This window comes from Fulmarus glacialis, unplaced genomic scaffold, assembly GCF_000690835.1.
Source record: "Fulmarus glacialis isolate BGI_N327 unplaced genomic scaffold, ASM69083v1 scaffold48691, whole genome shotgun sequence".
NCBI classification, from domain to species: domain Eukaryota; kingdom Metazoa; phylum Chordata; class Aves; order Procellariiformes; family Procellariidae; genus Fulmarus; species Fulmarus glacialis.
This window is the reverse complement of record NW_009195583.1, coordinates 1-17,584: the sequence shown is the minus strand read 5'-3', so window position 1 is coordinate 17,584 and position 17,584 is coordinate 1. Positions and strand designations below refer to the sequence as shown.

General features: G+C 42.0%; 1 protein-coding gene across 1 annotated transcript; it reads left to right on the top strand.

Annotated features, from left to right (window-relative positions):
- Positions 1-3,437: 3,437 nt before the first annotated feature.
- On the top strand, positions 3,438-16,691 carry GARS (glycyl-tRNA synthetase; the record flags this gene model as incomplete). Its single annotated transcript, XM_009588124.1, has 10 exons — positions 3,438-3,539; positions 6,470-6,572; positions 7,685-7,826; positions 8,841-8,929; positions 10,367-10,443; positions 12,197-12,342; positions 13,402-13,551; positions 15,134-15,296; positions 16,180-16,364; positions 16,587-16,691. Coding segments are annotated over 10 exons (1,262 nt in total), but the record flags the coding sequence as incomplete, so codon positions are not given.
- Positions 16,692-17,584: the final 893 nt, after the last annotated feature.

Below are 17,584 nucleotides of genomic sequence, written 5' to 3'. Positions count from 1 at the left end.
CGCTCCGAGCCCTGCCGGTGTGTGCTCCGGCGAGGGTTTACCCCCCCACCGCGGAGTGAATGCAGTGTTTCCCCTCAGCCCCGCAGCGCCCTGCTTGCGACCCTCTAGTTCCGTGCTGTGGGGCACTGCGGTACCCTGCGGGCTTCAGCCGTGAGCCCGGCGTGGAGGGTCCCTGGGGGTTCGGCCGGGGCTTCTGGCCAGCGTCCGTTCCCTTGGGCGCGGGGTCTGCAGGTGTCTCCCCTCGGGTGGGTCTTGCTCTACCCCGGAGAAGTGGGCTGGCAGGGAGTGCGTGGGTGGCTGCATGCCTGGGTTTCCCGTAGACTGTCCTTTCCCCTCCCCGTAGTGATGGTGTGTGTTAGAGCTGTCTTGCAGAACTGGATCTGTGCGTCAGTCTACCTGGTGTTCCTCTCCTGGGCTTGATGTGTCTTCTGTGCCCAAGCTAGGGCTGACTTTGTCATGCTTTTAGGGCCCTGTAACTGGCTCTTCACGTTTTCTTTATAAAACAGCCTGCATAGGTTTCCTCATCCCATAGGATCACACGGTGACTTCCCTTTAGAGCTTAGTTTGTGCTGGGTGTTGGAAGTAAATGATGTTCTTTAAAGTTGCATATTTGCCTGATGCAGTAAGGAATATTAACTCCTTTGCACATCTTCCATTTCATCATTCTTATTTGTCTAGATATGTCTCCTATTAGCTGGGACTGCATTGCTTTCTCTTTCTATCTCCCTCACAGATGAAGCTATTATCTTTAGCTTCCCTCTTACCTGAGAAGGATTTGGTTGTCTTTTTATTTCCTAAGTGAATCTTGATCTGGGTACCCTTGCTGTGTATGTTAACGGCACTGGAGGCTGCTTGCAGCACATGGAAGTTCTCCTTCCTCCCTGCTTTAGCGGCAAGGCCTATATGTGTGGGTTCCCCACATGCCTCCTTTAAGTGGCTGAAGCTATAGTCTTCTGCTTAGCTGCTCACATAGCTACGTGTGTGTCCCGTGTATTTGTAGACTTGTGCATGTGTTTTCCCATTAAATGAGTGGATTTATGGCCCTCTAATTATACCAGCACCGACACTTCAATGAGTTTTTATTATGAATCATTGTACAGCATAATGCCTTGGCAGGAGAGCTCTTTGTAAATAAAATTATGATCTCTAGAACTAGCCAATTTATTTATTTTAAAGTTCTGTATCTTGGATACTGTTATTTGCCTTTAAAGTATCAATGCACCCCTTCTTTCTGGCTGCCTGTGGGATTGAAACAGGAGTGTGGGGTGCCAAGGAAAGGTTTGTGGGTAAATTTGTATAGCTAGGACCACAGGTATTGTGTTGTACAGCTGACAGCAGTAATTCACTCAGATCTTTGCACAAGAAGAAAGGGAGGGAGTAACGAAGATTGGGGTAGTTGATACCTTACGATGCAGGGAACCCTGTCTATCACCTCGTGGAGAAGCGGTTTAATTAAACCTAAGGGACTCTTAACCTATGGAGAGGAAAGTGAGCAGTGTATCTTCCTGCAGCAGTGCCTGATGCAATAAGCTGCCGTGATCCAGGGGTGGATCCCTCTCTGCTTTACTGGTCTATGGGACAAAGCTGCAGCAAAATTTGCCACATCGAGTGCTGCTGTGCACTCCTCCTCTGGGTTGGGCTCAAGATCGTAGCTTTAATTAGATTGAGTCCTGTCAGCAAACATAATTATTTACTTCAGTTGTGTTTTTTTTTTTTTCCTCCTTGTGTATGTCTGTGTACTCTTTTACTTATAGATCAGGACAAAGAGTTGCTGTATGCTGCTTTTAGATGCTCAGCAATGAGCAGGGTGATAGCTCTGTTGAGTCAGCAGTAGCTGCTTTGCTGCTACCTTGATGTTTTTCCACTGCCGACCCCCTAGCTCAACAAAGGCAATTTGGACTTACTACTTTAAAAGAAAAAAAAAAAAGATCAGATCCCTCCCTCTGCCACGTTACCCAGGAATGGCAGTTGAAGTCCTCAGCCCTAGAGTGAAACTTTCACGTTTTGGTATAACTAGTTAACAGGAAGGAAACGGCAGATTTGTTCTGTTCTTGTAGCCGACGGGGTTAGGGAGCCTGACAGGATTCTTATTTTTCTTTCTTTATTTGTGTGTGTTTGTTTTAATGCAGTTGTTTGCGTCTTCCTCCTTTTATTAATAAAATTAGCCTTTGAACCCCTTCATCTCTGAAGCACTTTTAGCTTTTCTAATCTCATTACTGAATGGCAATCTGTGTGTTCTCTTCTCTTTGTTTTCTCATTTGCCTGTAATATTAATGTCAGAAAAGCTCAGAATTTGTGAAAAAGTTGGTATTCTGGAAATGTAATCTCTTTGGATTGTTTTTCTTTTTCTTTTTTTTCCTTTTTATTTAATGGAGAAGTGCAAGATGCAAGAAAAATGCTGAACTTGGAGCATCCCATTCTTAGAACATCCCACTTAAGAAGGCATTGACATCCCTGTGCTTTTTCCTCCTGGGTCAGCTCCTTTGTCCTTCTCAGTAATTCAGGATAGACCTTGGTTTTGGCTGAAGAAGAGTGGACTGAAAGGAAGACTTCTGATTCATTTATCTCCAAGAGCAAGCTGGGCATGCCTGCTGAGGATCATGTTCAGAAAAGCATGCTGTTGGGTATTTAGGGGTTGAGCACTTCCCTGGGATGAAAGGGGAGAATCGTCCCCACAGGGCAAAGAGACCTTTGTGGAACCATAACAATGGTTTGACTCGGGTCAAGACCTTGGTGTAAGCCCACTGCAGGGTTCTGCTGCTCTGAAATATTTAGGCATTGGGGTTTTTTGTGGATTTTTTGACGCCCTCCCCTTCTTTCCCAAAGTTACTGGACAGGTTTTAAAAACAGTAACTGTTCTTACAGATAATGCAGTGCCTTCTTTGCTTAGACATTAGGCTAAAAATATGTGTCTTCTATGAGACCTTCTTCTAAAAATTTGTGTGCTTATTGGCCAGTTTTGAACAGATTTGACAGAGGAAAAGAAGTCTAAAATGGTCATAAATTCTGAAGAGAAGGGAAGGGGTGGAAGGAAGAGAAGACTTATTACTGAGAAAGAGAGTACAAAGCCTGTATTAACCATCTAAGAATCCACTTAGTTCATTCTCACAGACAGAAAGCTAGGATTTGTGAAAAGCTGTCATGAAGTGGTGCATACAGGAATGTATTTGCACACTGAGATTTAATAACAGGTCTGGGATTTAACAATAGTGGCGAGGAGTTGAATTTCTGTAATGATGTCTAGTTCTGCTAACTTTCAAATGCGTAAGTGTTTCTCACTTCTACCAATTGAAGCAGCCTCTTGAGACCTGCGTGGAGAGCAGGGAGGCAGGACAAAACCTTCCTTTTGGATTGCCGGGGAGCTGAAAGAAAGAGAGTTCTTGTCTATGGCATTCAAAGAAAGAATCTATATCTTGTGTTTTGTCTCCTTCTTCTAGGGAGAACTGGTGAGGAAGCTGAAGGAAGAGAAAGCTCCCCAGGTGGATATAGACAAAGCTGTGGCAGAGCTCAAAGCTCGGAAGAGGGTCCTAGAAGCGAAGGTGAGTCTGGAAATTGAATTTGACTTCCACAGTTTTGTCTGAAAAGCCTTGAAATCTCTACTTAATGCTTTTTTACAGTATTGATTTGGACTAAACAGTCATGGCAGGGTAGACTGTTTGAATCATTCCTGAAATAGTTTGCAAGTTTCCAGCTAGTGGCAATTTCATTCTTTATCTCTTACGCTAATATCTGTTAGCATTAAATCACTGTGTGCAAACAAACAAATATGAGTTCAGGTTGTTCATAGTCAAAGCTGAAATTCAGTGTATATGTCACTAATCTTCATTTACTGTATAGACCTTTTTTGTGCACAGTGAGAGGACATGCTGCTTACTGTAGTGAGTTTCATCTTCAGATTCTTTGTGCAGCATTTAAATTCCCAGACTGGCATAGAACATGTTTCTTTAGAAACCATTTTCTTTGCTACACTTCAAACAAATTTTTTCAAATAGCCTATGGTTTTCCTCAGCCTTAAAGAGAGGAATGTATTGAAATTGTGCCCCCTTTTTTAAATGTGACTGTATTCTGAGAAGTCTTTCTGCAAATGAAATGATGGAACTTCAAGTTTGTTTTGTCTCTAGATCAATAAACAAGTAAAAATACACTTCCTTATCCTGCAAGCTTCCCTCCCCTTCTCAGACTGAAACAACAAAAAGAAGCTCCGGAAGCATAAAAACAGTCAGGTGTGCAGATTCACCCAGGAAACTGTGAGGTTTTTTCTAATTTGTATTTCATATAAAAATGATTGTAGTTGTGCTTTGGTGGTACTTTTAAAAATAAATGAATAAATAAATAAATACACCACTGCTTGCAGCTAACTTACTGTAAGAATGTGAGTATACGTGAATTTAAACCAGTTGACCTTATTTGTCCTACAGTCATGTGAGGCGAACAGTTAGCGCTCTCGGTAAGGTCTGGCGTTACGACTACCTGTTTGCATACATTTAACCCAAGTAAAAAGATGTCGTTTTTACTTAGTATTCAGCATAGAACTGTGCTTTGAAACCATTGCACGAAACCTGGATTGATAGCTAGGTTGTCCTGGAGCAAGTAGTTTCTAGATGTTTTCCCAATTCTGTTTCCTAGCCCTCGGAAGCTTGCCGTAGAGAGACGTAGCAAGGCAGGTTAGGAGTCTTGGTATCCCTGTGAGCCCCACCTTTCTGTTGGAAGAGTGCCTGTAGGATGCAGTGTGGAGGCGTGCCTGCCAGTTACACAATTTGTGTGGGCTGTATCCCTGTCAGTGCAAGACTGACCTTGCAAAGGCAGCATCTGCCCTTGTGAGTGCAGCACTCCAATACAGTCTTTCTCTCTTGACAGTGTTTCCAGCAATGCATCACAGTCGCTTGCAAGTTTTGCAGAAGGCCGCAGTGTGAATGCTTGTTAGCTTTAGCAGCTGCTGGTACAGTTTTCAAGCCCTGTGATTCCTACTTAAAGATAGTAGAGTGGCTCTGAATTTGAAGCTTTGAACAGGGCAGAGCGGTTGAGTGTTTAAAATTCTTTGGCTTTATGTCCTCAAACCATATCTTAAGTCAGTAGATGATTCTGCTCCTGTACGGGGTTTTTCTTCCCCTTGAAGGCTAACACAGGCACTTTTCTGCCTTCTATTTATGAATGTATTTATGTTTATGAATGTATGCTGGATAGAAGAGACATTTCTTTGACTTCTGCACAGTTCATTAACTATTCTCTTTAGGTAGCAGAAGAGGGGCTCTACAGAATTCTGTACCTACTCCAGTTACTCCTGTGCTGCTGGCCATTTCTCCCTGCCAGTTCAGCATTGGGCTGTGTCACTGTTGCTGTCCTCCTGTCCATCTCTGGGCAAAAGCCATCCTTTCTCTTAAGAAACCCTGGTCATTGTGAAATGTGCTTCTATGTTTTTAGGCAAAGAGTGCCAAATGGATTCCCTTTCCATGCTTTAAAAGTACTGTTCTGGTGCTTGCTCTCATGTGTGCTCTCTGTCTTTGATTCTTTCTGTCTCTTATGCAAAGTTACTCCTTGGCTTATGCTAATTCATGGGAGCAGCAGAGGTGCAGTGCTTTCAAAATTAGACCAGGTTTATTTGTCTTTATAGATGCTAAAAAAAGAAAAGTTTGAAATTACTGGTCATACAATACTTTTTGTTACCAAAAGGCTGTTCAAAATGATAGTGTTAGCCACTTAGGAGGATCTGGATTAATTTATTGAACTTCTTGGCTTAACTCCGCTTTAATTATCAAAACGTCTTTGTTGAAGAAAATCTTTCAAGTCTGTTGACTTCACTAATGGGGTTGGTTGCAAAAATCATAGGTTTTCATAGTGAGTCTGCTGTAAAACATTTTCACAGAGTCTAGTCAGGGCATTTAGGCACTCTAACTAAATCTTCTGAGTGCACGGGGCCGTATTTGTGAAAGCCTACATTTTGCAAATAGATATTCTTCGTACAAGTAGCTAAATACACACCTTTGGCAGAGCACAAGGATGGTGATGTGTGTAATCTTCACAGTCAAAGTTCTTTCATGTGAGGAACACTTTATTGAAAGCTTCATATACATCGAGAGTTAGGTATTTGTGGTCTGAGCCAGTCACTTTAAGCTCTTTTTATAGTCGGGAGAGGGAAACGGGCCAGAAGAATTGCTTTAGAAATTGGCCATTTCTCTCTGCTGATCGTAAGGAAAGCTGAGGATAACCAGCTCAGACTTAGTTGTCTGAAAGTTAGGGCAGATGAGTCCACCTCGAGTGTCTAAAATGCTGCATTCAGACAATCACGTTCGTAATCGAGCGCTTGAATCTCAGTGTGACCATTCCTCTTTGGAAGATGGGCATGTTGGCAGGATACCTTTGCTTCAAAATGGTCTTTACAGACTTTTGACTCATAGTGATGAATGGAGAGGATTTGTCCTCCTGCCAGAAACTGGAGCTATTAACTGTTTTCGGTTTGCTTGAATTACAGGAGCTGGCCTTACAGCCCAAAGATGACATTGTGGACAGAGTTAAAATGGAAGACACCCTGAAAAGGAGGTTTTTCTATGATCAAGCCTTTTCTATTTATGGAGGTATGGATTTGAAGAAATTTACATTTTAATCCCTTTAGGCTAATGTTCTAGTCTTTCTAGCTGTGTGAAATGCTGTACTTGCGATGTTGTATTAATGCAACATAAAAGAATTTTTTTTAAAGTTGGCTTTAAGCTGTCCTGCTTGAATCTGTAAACCTTTCAAAAGTTTTCCCCTTCCTAAAGTCTTTGGGGGAGGGAGGGGGGCTCAAAATTTGTCTTTTGCTTTCTGAATGTAAATGAGTGGACTTCAGGATGCAAGTTCTGACCATTACATTGTAGAAGATGATTTTTTTGCAGAGGGGTAGGATGTTTTGGCATTTAAGGGGGTGATCAGCTTATTTCCTTGTAACCTTTCATCTCTATCTGAGCTTTCCTTGGCAAGATAATGCTCAAAACTACTGTGAACTTTAGAACCTGTTACGTTAATGAACTTTGTCAATGAACTTCTATTGAGCAGATGAACAAATGTGGCTGTTAAACCCCTTCAGATTGGGGTTTTGCCTGTGATTTGAGGCAGCTCGGGGCGGGGGGTGCAGCACAGTGCCTGTATGTTTACTGCTCTTTCAGCTAAGGTACTGAAATAAATACTCTGGGTTGTTTTATTGATTCTTTTTGTTTCTTTTTTCGTCTTTGTGCCTAAACCAGCGATTGGCAGATATGCTTTATTGCTGACAATAACATATGGCATGGGCACATGCATTATCACTTCCTCTGTATTCAGATTCCTCCTTCAGATAGATTGCTCCCACAAAACTCTCCACAAAATATAATCCATTGGTGGAGGGAGTGTGGCTTTCACAGTTGTTGATTGCAGGTATTTATCAGTTTCAGCTTCTACCACTACCTGACGCCCCAGTACACTCTGCAACTGAACTGTATTGGTTAGTGTATAGGGCAGCGTCTGTTTAGGTGCTTCCTAGGGTTTACTTTCAGCCTTTATGTATGGGTCACATTCCATATTCTGTTTAGCACAGAGAAACTGATGCTTCATATTCAGGAACTGACCTCAGACTTAATACAACTAATGGAAACAGTGAGAAGGGAGGACATTTGCTCCAAGGTTCATATAATCTCACACCTACTACATTTTTTTACTTTTTTCCTCTTTGCAGGTGTCAGTGGTCTGTATGACTTCGGGCCTGTTGGGTGTGCTTTGAAGAACAACATCATCCAGGCATGGAGACAGCACTTTATTCAGGAAGAGCAAATCCTGGAGATTGACTGTACCATGCTCACGCCAGAGCCAGTTCTGAAGTAAATATGGGTCTTTTTCCTGCAGCATGTCATTTCTGGTCGTAGTTGCTTTTTACCCATCTTCTGTAAAATTACCCACAGGGATCTTGAGACTAGGTCACCCAATTTCATACCTTGTTGCAGTGCAAAATAATTAGATATCAGTGCACAGGTCAGTATGAGAAGCTGTTGTTCCATAAATCAGGGAGAGCAGTGGCACTTGTGTCTGAGAGTCTAATGTCTCAATGTCTCCTATCAGTCCCATTAGGCAAGAAATTGCCAATATCCCTTTTTATAAAAGATCAAGAAGACAAGAAGGATTAGGTGACTTGCCTAAATCTGGGACACCTGGGTCATAGTTTAGGACAGTGGCCAGGTTGCTTGACCGTCCTTCCCTTCTTTGTGGAGGGATGGCAATATGCAATGTGTTAATTGAGCTCTGAATGCAAATGATGCTTCTGTAGCCCTGGGGATTGAAGCCCTCTTTTTATCCACAGACCAGGTAGAGGGACCATCTTCCAGGGTGAGAGCATAGTTCAGACTCTGGACCCTTTCACCTGCACGTATCTCCGCTAAGACTACCCACAGGTTTGCTAAATGTGTCAGGAGCTTTTGGAATGAGAGTCTGAGCTGAGTCAACTGCATTGCTTTGTACGGGTGATGGCATAACGGGCAGAAGCTTTCATGGATCACTGGTGTAAAATAGTGGGAATCTGTCCACCTGAACTACTGGTTACTCCTCACAACTACATCCATGTCTTGCTTTGATCACAATGCAGTTCCTAAAGGCACTAACTGTCATCTTAGTGACACATGTTAAGATTTAGATGTATTGGTACTTTCTCACAGATCAGATTTTCTGTGGGATAGTACTGCTTAATGTGAATCTATAATCTGAAGCAAGAGTGAGCCTGCACTTCGGGCGCATAGTTTGAAGGACTTCTCTTTGATAATGGTCTGTCCACTGGAATCACACAGTACCTGGGGCTGTCTGGTGGCAGCTTTCATGGGGTTTTTTTGTATCATCTTTTCTAGGACTTCTGGCCATGTAGACAAGTTTGCTGACTTCATGGTGAAAGATGTGAAAAATGGGGAATGTTTTCGTGCTGATCATCTCTTAAAAGGTTTGCTTTTGTTCCAAGGCTAGGTGGGCTTGGGGATTTCTTGCAGTGATACAAACACGGGAAAAGAGTATCTTTCTCAAGGAAGGCCAGTTGGTGTAGCCAGTCTTCCATACTTGTGTTTGTAGTTCATTAATCATATTACACAAAAGATCCCATAAGTTCTCAGTTCCAACCAAATGTTGGGTTAGTGTCTTAAACGAGGTACAGGATCTCTAGTAAAAACATAGTTGGTTCACTTTTTATAAAATCGTGTGTCATCGGGCCATGAAAGATTATTGTGCTGTCTAAGCTGAGAACTCCCTATATAACAAGGTTCCTGTTCTCTACCATGTTCTGGTCTTAGTTTTCTCGAGTTTCAGTTGCTTTTTGTTCAGAACTGAGAAACGATTTAATGACGATATAAGGGGACAGAGCATGCTTTCCATATGCAAAGGTCAATTACACGGCAGCTGCTGACTTTCATATACCTTGGAACTCAGCTGGCTTTTGGGAATGCTAAATAGACTTAAGGCATTTCTTAAGTTTGCAAAGTCCTCATACTTCTTTCTGGTAATTGGATAAAATTTGTTTAAAAAACAAAAAAAAACACATGAAGGAATTTTAGAAATAAGAAGCCTATTTGAAAACTTTCATGTACAGCTCCATTGTGAAAGGAAGGATTGTTCCGCTCTAGGTTTAAGTGGGTGTACTCCCTAGTTTTCTAGCCTTTTCTTTGGAAGTTAAGTATGTAGAACAGCCTATATTGGCATTAAAGCTGTTTTCATAATATTGAGTTAGAATTTTTGTTTTATTAAAAAAACCCAAAAGAAGCCCATCTAACCTCTACTCACTTTGCACACTGAACAGCGTCATAAACAGGAGTGTCCCTGTCTCTTCTGCAGCCCATCAGTGGTGAACAGCCACCTGCTGTTACTGCCACTACAAAGTCAGATTGCTTTTCTTAAATGAGAATGGGAAGTCTTGGCAGCACTGTCTGCCTTTGTATCTCGTGGAGGATGTTGTGCTTTAAAGTGGAATGCTGTCTAACCCTACTGTACCAAGTCAGTACGTGCCTTTGAGTGCATTTGGATAAAATTAGCCTTGCTGGCTCGGGATCAGACGTTGCTTTTAATTTTCCGTCTGTATAGAAGAAAATAAGGAGAAAGGGACTACAAAGCCATTGCTTGGGTTTAGAGGAATGAGTATTGGAAAGAAACTAGATAAGGACCCGTTGTTTTCCCTGTGGCACACCAGTACAGCAAACTGGTGCAGCTCCTCAGCTGTAGATCAGCATTGCCCTGATGACATGAGTGGAATTACCCTGACAGACACTAGCAAGACAACTGGTGGACATACACTTATGCTCGTGCTGGAGGATCCTCCTGATTTGTCTAGCTTTAGATTGGGGTTGGTGATGGGGTTGCAGTATAAACCACTACATACTTTTCTTGCTTACAGCTCACCTGCAAAAGCTTATGTCTGATAAGAAGTGCACAGCAGAGAAAAGGGCAGAAATGGAAAATGTTCTAACACAGGTAGGTGTCTGCACGGGGAGGTGAACACTTCAGGGATGTGCGTGTAACAGAGGAAGTGCGATGCACTGAGCCCAGAATGTCCGTTCTGTGTCTCTGAAGATGCTCAGAAGTCTTTACCTCAGAGATACATGTCGGGCCGTACGTGCTCCTAAATACTAAAAGCTTACTGGTTGACAAATACTGTAAACTTGCTGGTTAATCACATCTCCTTCCTTCTGCTATTTTGGAGAGTATTTGCTGTTACATTAGTCTCTTGAATATTGGATTGATAGGAGTGAAGCTCTGTCCTTGGAGCTGGTCTGCTGTGTTCCACTTCACACCCTGGCAAGAAGCCCGTTTCTTCTGAGTCTGCCCTTTCCCTTTGTAAATCCCTCACTGTGGGATTATGATACGAAGGAACAGAGGCGGATGAGAACTTTTGTCAGGGTTTTTCTGAATCACCTTAGCACTGAATTGGTATGTTTTAAAGTTGTCTTGGCTTTGAAGCACTTGAGATTTGTTCCTCTGTCTCTAGCACCCTGCACAGATTTTTCCTGTGTTTACTGTAAGAATGGTTGGTGCTCCAGGCTGACATTCCTGAGCAGCTGTACAGACATTTGCCTTTATTTTTTAATTTGTTTTTCTTACTTTGTTTTTAATGTTTTTTTCTCATGACTTCTAGGATAAATGCTTCAACAGCCGTGCACAGAATGAATATTTCCTTCCAGAAAGAGCAACTTTTTTTTTTCCAGTGTATTGAATCACTGAGCAGCTGTCATTAGGTTTTCCACACTACAATACTGAACTTTGACCATCCTTTAGGGGAATCCCTCTATTAATAAACTCTTTTTATCTCCTGTCTTGAGTTTTCTCTGATATATGAAGGATCATGACAATTCATGCTAGAAGCAGCTCATTTGATTTTGAACTTGAGTGTTAAATCACTGCTGTACTGTTCAATATAGATCCTTTATGGTACTTAACTCGAAAAACTACATTTAAATGTACATATGCAAAAGGCTAGTACATAAATGCACAAAACAATGCCAGAAATTACAGCTCTTGTGCAGTTAGGTTGCAGTTACATCTGTGACTCTACTACTGCTTGATTCCCATCTTCCAGAGAAAGGGGAAAGTGGGGTTCTGGAAGGGGCTGACATTATCCCGCTTGTGAAAGCATCCAGTCATTACCAAATTGTTTTCAGAGCAAGTGGAAAATCTTTCACCAAGAAGCTGCAGATTTGCTTTATTTAACTAAAATGCAGAACAGCTCTAAAAGAGAGCATCTACTGCACAGCTTGAATATTGTATTTCATGCAGCAGAAGAAAGAAAAGAATGTGGACAAAGCACTGCAGAAATTTTAGCTTTCTTATCTCTCATTGCTGTATTTTTTTTTTCCTTCCCAACACACTGCTCCCCATGTTTTAGCTGAAACTGTTCAAAAGAAGCTACTGGTGGGTGGTGATGCAGTCCCAATGATTTTCTTCTGCTTTACACCCACTCTTATGCTCAATGTTTGCATTTCTATCTAGACTTCAGTCTTTCTGTGGTATGACCGAATTGTGGACCTGTGTTACTATAACAGGTTTGCAGATGTGCAGTGTATATCATCGCTTCAAACTTCAGCTTGCTTGAAAATTTAGGTTGAAAGGGAATATTTTGGGCAGGTGATTCAGAGCTGTGGATCACGCTCAGTAAAAGATGAAAAGGACATAATTCATTCCTGTTATCTTGTCTAGTAATTAAAATAATTCTCCTGTGTTTTGATATTAGTTGGACAATTATGGCCAGCAAGAACTTGCAGACCTCTTTGTGAACTACAACGTGAAATCACCTATCACTGGGAATGACCTGTCGCCTCCTGTTTCTTTCAATCTGATGTTCAAGACCTCCATTGGGCCTGGAGGAAACATGCCTGGGTAGGTACTAATCTCGTTCTGCTTACACTCTCCCTTCTTCATATTCTGCATCGCTTGGAACAAAAATGAAGTCTCAAAAGGATCGAAATATGCAATTTCTTCTTGAATAACCTTCCGCTGCCTTTCAGTCCCAGTCTTCTCTGGCAGCTTAGTATTACTTGTACTCTTGGTGAAAGATAGGAGAAACAAGGAGCTGTTGCAGAATCACAAAAATACTTGAAGCAGCAACTATGTGGATCACAACTATGCCCTTGCTGGTTGGAGTTGTTTTCATAAAGCCAGTTAACGTTGGCTCCCCAGTTGTCAGTGACTTTATGGCTATAGAGAACCTGCTTCAGCATACCTGTTTCAGGATGAAGTTACTTAGCAGCGTGATCCAGTGGTAGCATCATTTACTAGGTGTTTGTAGTTGTGTGAGAATATGGAGGCTATTGTCTTGAGCTAGGGTCTCCAAAACTAAAACTGAAACTCTTGTTGAAAAGTGGAGAATATGGTCCTTGCATATGTTCTGGGATGGGGTTAGAGATACATGTTGTATGTGTTCTCCAGTACATGAAATAGTCTGTGTAAGTGGTATTCTCTGTAGAAGTCTCAAATCACTGTAAGGGTTGTAGGGGCCTTACGCTAAAGCCACTTCACAGTTTCTGTATCAAGAGGCGTAGTCATGGTTTGCCTGCAAAATCCTCGTTTGTAAGCAGCCTGGAACAGCTCAGGCCTACATAGGAAGGGAAAGGAGGGTACGTTCCTTCTGACCTCCATGATGTAACTGGCCGCTGTATTTCATTCAAACATCTCTTTCCATTCCATGCTTGCATCTCAAAAGCAGTCAAGTCATTCAATTTACTTTCGGGAGTAACTATGGAGTGCTGTGTTTGGGCTGCAGCTGATGTTTGTTTGTGTTTTTCCCCTCAGTCTGTTGCTTCATTGTTTTGTGTCTGGAGTTAAAAGACTCAAGAGAAAAAGTACCACCTTTAAATTTTGTAGTAACTGTTTTTTCTTTCTCACTGCTTTCCCCACCCTTTTATCTTCCTGAATTTCCTCTCCCCTGTCTCCTTTCAGCTATCTGAGGCCAGAAACTGCACAGGGAATATTCCTCAACTTCAAACGTCTTCTGGAGTTTAACCAAGGCAAACTGCCTTTTGCTGCTGCCCAGATTGGAAATTCCTTCAGAAATGAGATCTCACCTCGCTCCGGCCTTATCAGAGTGAGGTACTGCAAATTTCCTCTTTCAACAGAAGGGTACCTGGGAGCAGGTAGCACCTTCCTTTTGTTCCAGTGTTTGTACATGATTGTTTCACATTAGTGCTTTCTTCCAGAGGACTCCTGATAATGTGCCTAGTGAGTCTCAGCGTTCATGGGCAAAGAACTCATTTAGTTAAGGTTTTAACTACAGAATTCTATCTAAGCCTCGCTGGTGAGAAGTAAGATCTCTGAAATAGCTGTTGTATTAGAAACATCTAGATTAAACTCAATATTACTAAGAAAATTTGGCTTCCATCATAATGTAAATGAATCATATTTAAGGTAGCTTTGTTCTCTACAAGACATGCAGCTTTGCTTGTTTAATTATGTTCATGCGACTTACTGTAAAACTGAAATCTGGAAGCAAAACGTGATTGATCTTGCAGCAGTATTTCCTTGTCTCAGTTCTGCAGATTCTGCAGTTCTGCAACTTACTGCAGAGAGGAAGTTGGGAGATAACCTGACTCGGGACATGTGTTTGTGTCCCAAGATCAGTCAAGCAGGAAAGCTCAGGGTTATTGAGAATTACTTTCAAAGCTTTCTCTCTCAGGATAAAAGTGATTATTGCATTTCATTAGGGATAATATCTGTATTTTAACTGCACTATTCTGAACAGAAGTCTCTTCTGTCTAATTTGGAACAAGAGCTCCCATGCACAGTCAGCGTGGTTCTATTGTACACACAGGCAGTATGTGTTGTAAACTTGGTAATTGATTAATATGATGCCATAAATGTCACTGAGAGGCAGTGGCATCATTAGCACTAAGGGAACTCTTTGGAATTTTCTCAGTCCTCCTGTTCTCTCTTGCACATCTGGAAATGAGAACTTTTCTCATTGAAATGCATTTTCAGTCAAATATAAATTATACGCTTGTGGCACATTTATTGGAGACTGTGTTATTATGCTATCATAGCAAATTACATCCTGATGCCTGTGATTTAAGGTTAATGATTACCTAGAGCTTTTTCAAAGGTTCTTGATAATAAGCTAATTCAATGTAAAGTGATTTCAAGCAAGAAGGCTGAAAATCAATGTATGAGTATAGATGTATTAAAGACAAGTTCTTAAAACAGAATGTACACCATTGTTGAATGTAGCAGTATCATTATCTTCAAGAAATTATCACCTCACCTGGCTGTTTTGGGCACCTCTAATATGAGTTAAGGCTACTGTATTAATCAGTGAATTAGTCTTTACTGACCCTGTAGTTAGTGTGTCTAATATGGGTATCACAGCAGTCTGGAAAAACTCCAGAGAACTTTTGGAAGTATTTCCAAAGGTCTTTGCTCTGAATCACAGTGGTGATAACCATGGCCCAGAGATCTCTAGATGAATTTGTAGAAAGTTTTATTAGGAATTTGAAGATGAAACTAAATCCAGTGTCAAGACTGGTTCATGTTCCAGTCTATACATTGTCTTGGCTCTGGGTTTGTGTATGTTTTTAAACTACTGACTTGCTTGTGAGAGGCTAAAGCATAATAATTTATAGAGGGGCTGTGGCTAACACATAAAATATTTAATACACATGGTTGTTTCTGTTTCCGTTAGGGAATTCACCATGGCAGAAATTGAGCACTTTGTGGATCCCAGTGAGAAAAATCACCCCAAGTTTCAGAATGTGGCAGATCTCAACATCCTCCTGTACTCTTCCAAGGCCCAGGTCAGCGGGCAGTCCGCCCATGTAATGCGGCTGGGAGATGCTGTCCAACAGGTAATGTTCCCCTTGCAAGCACATGGAGCTTGCTCTTCTGGATATTGCTCTCAAGGCTAAGTTACAAACTGCTGTGTTGGTGCCAGCTGGGGTTTGCTCCCAGATTTAAGAGTCAGTTCTCTTCAGTGAATCGATGTGACTGAGATCCAAGCCTGACCCTTGTTATCAGTAGTGAAAGGCTGCAGGTGGTGCTGGGATAGTGGGTAGAGGTTAAGCTTCACAATTAGCTAATGGGAGAGGAACAGTAAGGAATACTAGTATCTGCCAAAAGCTCAGCAGTGACTGGGAATCTGATACTTAGCTGGTGGCCACCATCAGTATGTGGCTTGCATACTGGAGTTTCACTAGCTGATTCTCTCTGCATGCAAATTATGAATGAGTAGGTTTACCAACCCCCTCTACCCCACCAAAACACCAGATAAAAAAATACCAAAACACTCCCCCCCCAGATCCAAAACAACAAAACCAAAACAACAAAAAAAAAGAACACCTCCCCTGTTGTATTGCATCTGTGAACAGAAGGGTACAGTTGTTGTGGGGTCCTGAGCCATAACTGCAGTTCCCGTGCACTGTTGTAATACCGTGACTGCACTAGTGGATACAGCAAGGTATTTTCAAGTAGGTGATCTTCAGAGACAGTGATGAGTCCTAGAGTAATAATAACTTACTGTTTTGTTCGGATGGAGATACTGCCAGTGGCACTAGGTGAATTTGAAAAGATGTAATAGTTTCAGGGGAGACATAGTACTTTATCACAGGCAGCTGCAAGAAGTTCTGTCTGTAACATGTCAGATTGTCTGCAGAAGTACAACAAATCATGACTCTGCTTCCTTAGGAATTAATGTCTATGTGTGTTTTTTCTTCCTGCTTTTTCCCTTTCCAGGGTGTGATCAATAACTCCGTTCTCGGTTACTTCATTGGCAGAATCTACCTCTTCCTTACAAAGGTCGGTGTATCCCCAGAGAAGCTGCGCTTCCGACAGCATATGGAGAATGAGATGGCTCATTATGCCTGTGACTGCTGGGATGCAGAGTCCAAAACGTCGTATGTAAGTGGCAAAGTGAAACAGCAAGTGGCATTCCATATCAGATCTGTTGGTAGTGCAGGAAGGGGCTTTTATTTCTTGGTTTTTAAAACTAGGGCTATAAGTCTGACGTTTCTGTCCAGCCCCACGTTGGTATGAGCACACTTACTGCAGTGGAAATATTCTGAATCCAGAACTAAGGGGACAGGTCAGCTCCCTGCGGTGGGCTTGCACAAAGTTTATGAACTGTTCTTGCTTGTTTGTAGGTCCATGCTTCAGACTCCTTTGGTGGAGCCTGAAGTTGCCTCTGGACATTGTGCTAGTCGAATTTCATCTGGAATTGCAGGAAAGGCCCTGGTGCTTTCCAAAGAGTATAATCCCTGTCACAACAGTGGGCAAGGATTTGTTTTGCTGGAGGCTTTATTTATTCCACGGCAGATTGCTTCCTGCTAGGATGCTTGCTCTTCCTTTCCCACTTCCAAGCTGTGAGAAATGAGAGTTCATTCCTGCCAGTTCGGACAGCTGGTGCTGGGAGAAAAATTTCCCAAGTCTGAGTCACTAAGCTTTTCAGTTCAGCCCTTGTTGGGTGCTTTGTTTTCCTCTTATCTTGTTGCCTGGATTTTGAAAAATGTGTCTTTTTTTTCTTTCAGGTAAACCAGCAGTAGGTAGTTAGGGGCAAGGCTCTTAGACTCATTTTAGATTCTCTTGGAGAGCTTTCAGCCTCTTCAGTTAAGTCTCAGCCAAGTGTGTTAGTTGGAATGATAGTTTCAAAAGAAATGTATTAGAAGGCATAGTAACTAGACTGTATTGATTATGAAGTCATTCCCCTCTTTAAGGGTGCAGAATCTGCTTTTTAGGTCAAATCTGAGTTTAAAAAAAAAAAAAGAAAAAGTTATTTCATTATTTTTCCCTCGTGTAGTGAAGCACGTGTTCTTCTCCTTGGTTAGCCTTTCCAAGGAGTCTAGGGGATGTGAAGATTCCTGAAAATATCTAGAGAACTCTGTGTGGTTTAGTTCCAATAAAGGATCGAAAGATTGAAGGGATTATGCGAGGTCTATGGGGTTAGCCCGTGACATTGCAGTGACCCTTACATGAGTAGACCCCATCCACGGTCCTGACCAGTTTGATAGCCAAACTGGTAGCATGCTCAGCCCAAGGGAATAGGTCAAGGTTTCAGATGGTTCAGACAGCCTTATTTATGGGCAGGGAGGACCTCCTACAACCTGGGGCTGAGGAGGTTGTGTGTGGTTGGTGGTTTTTGTCC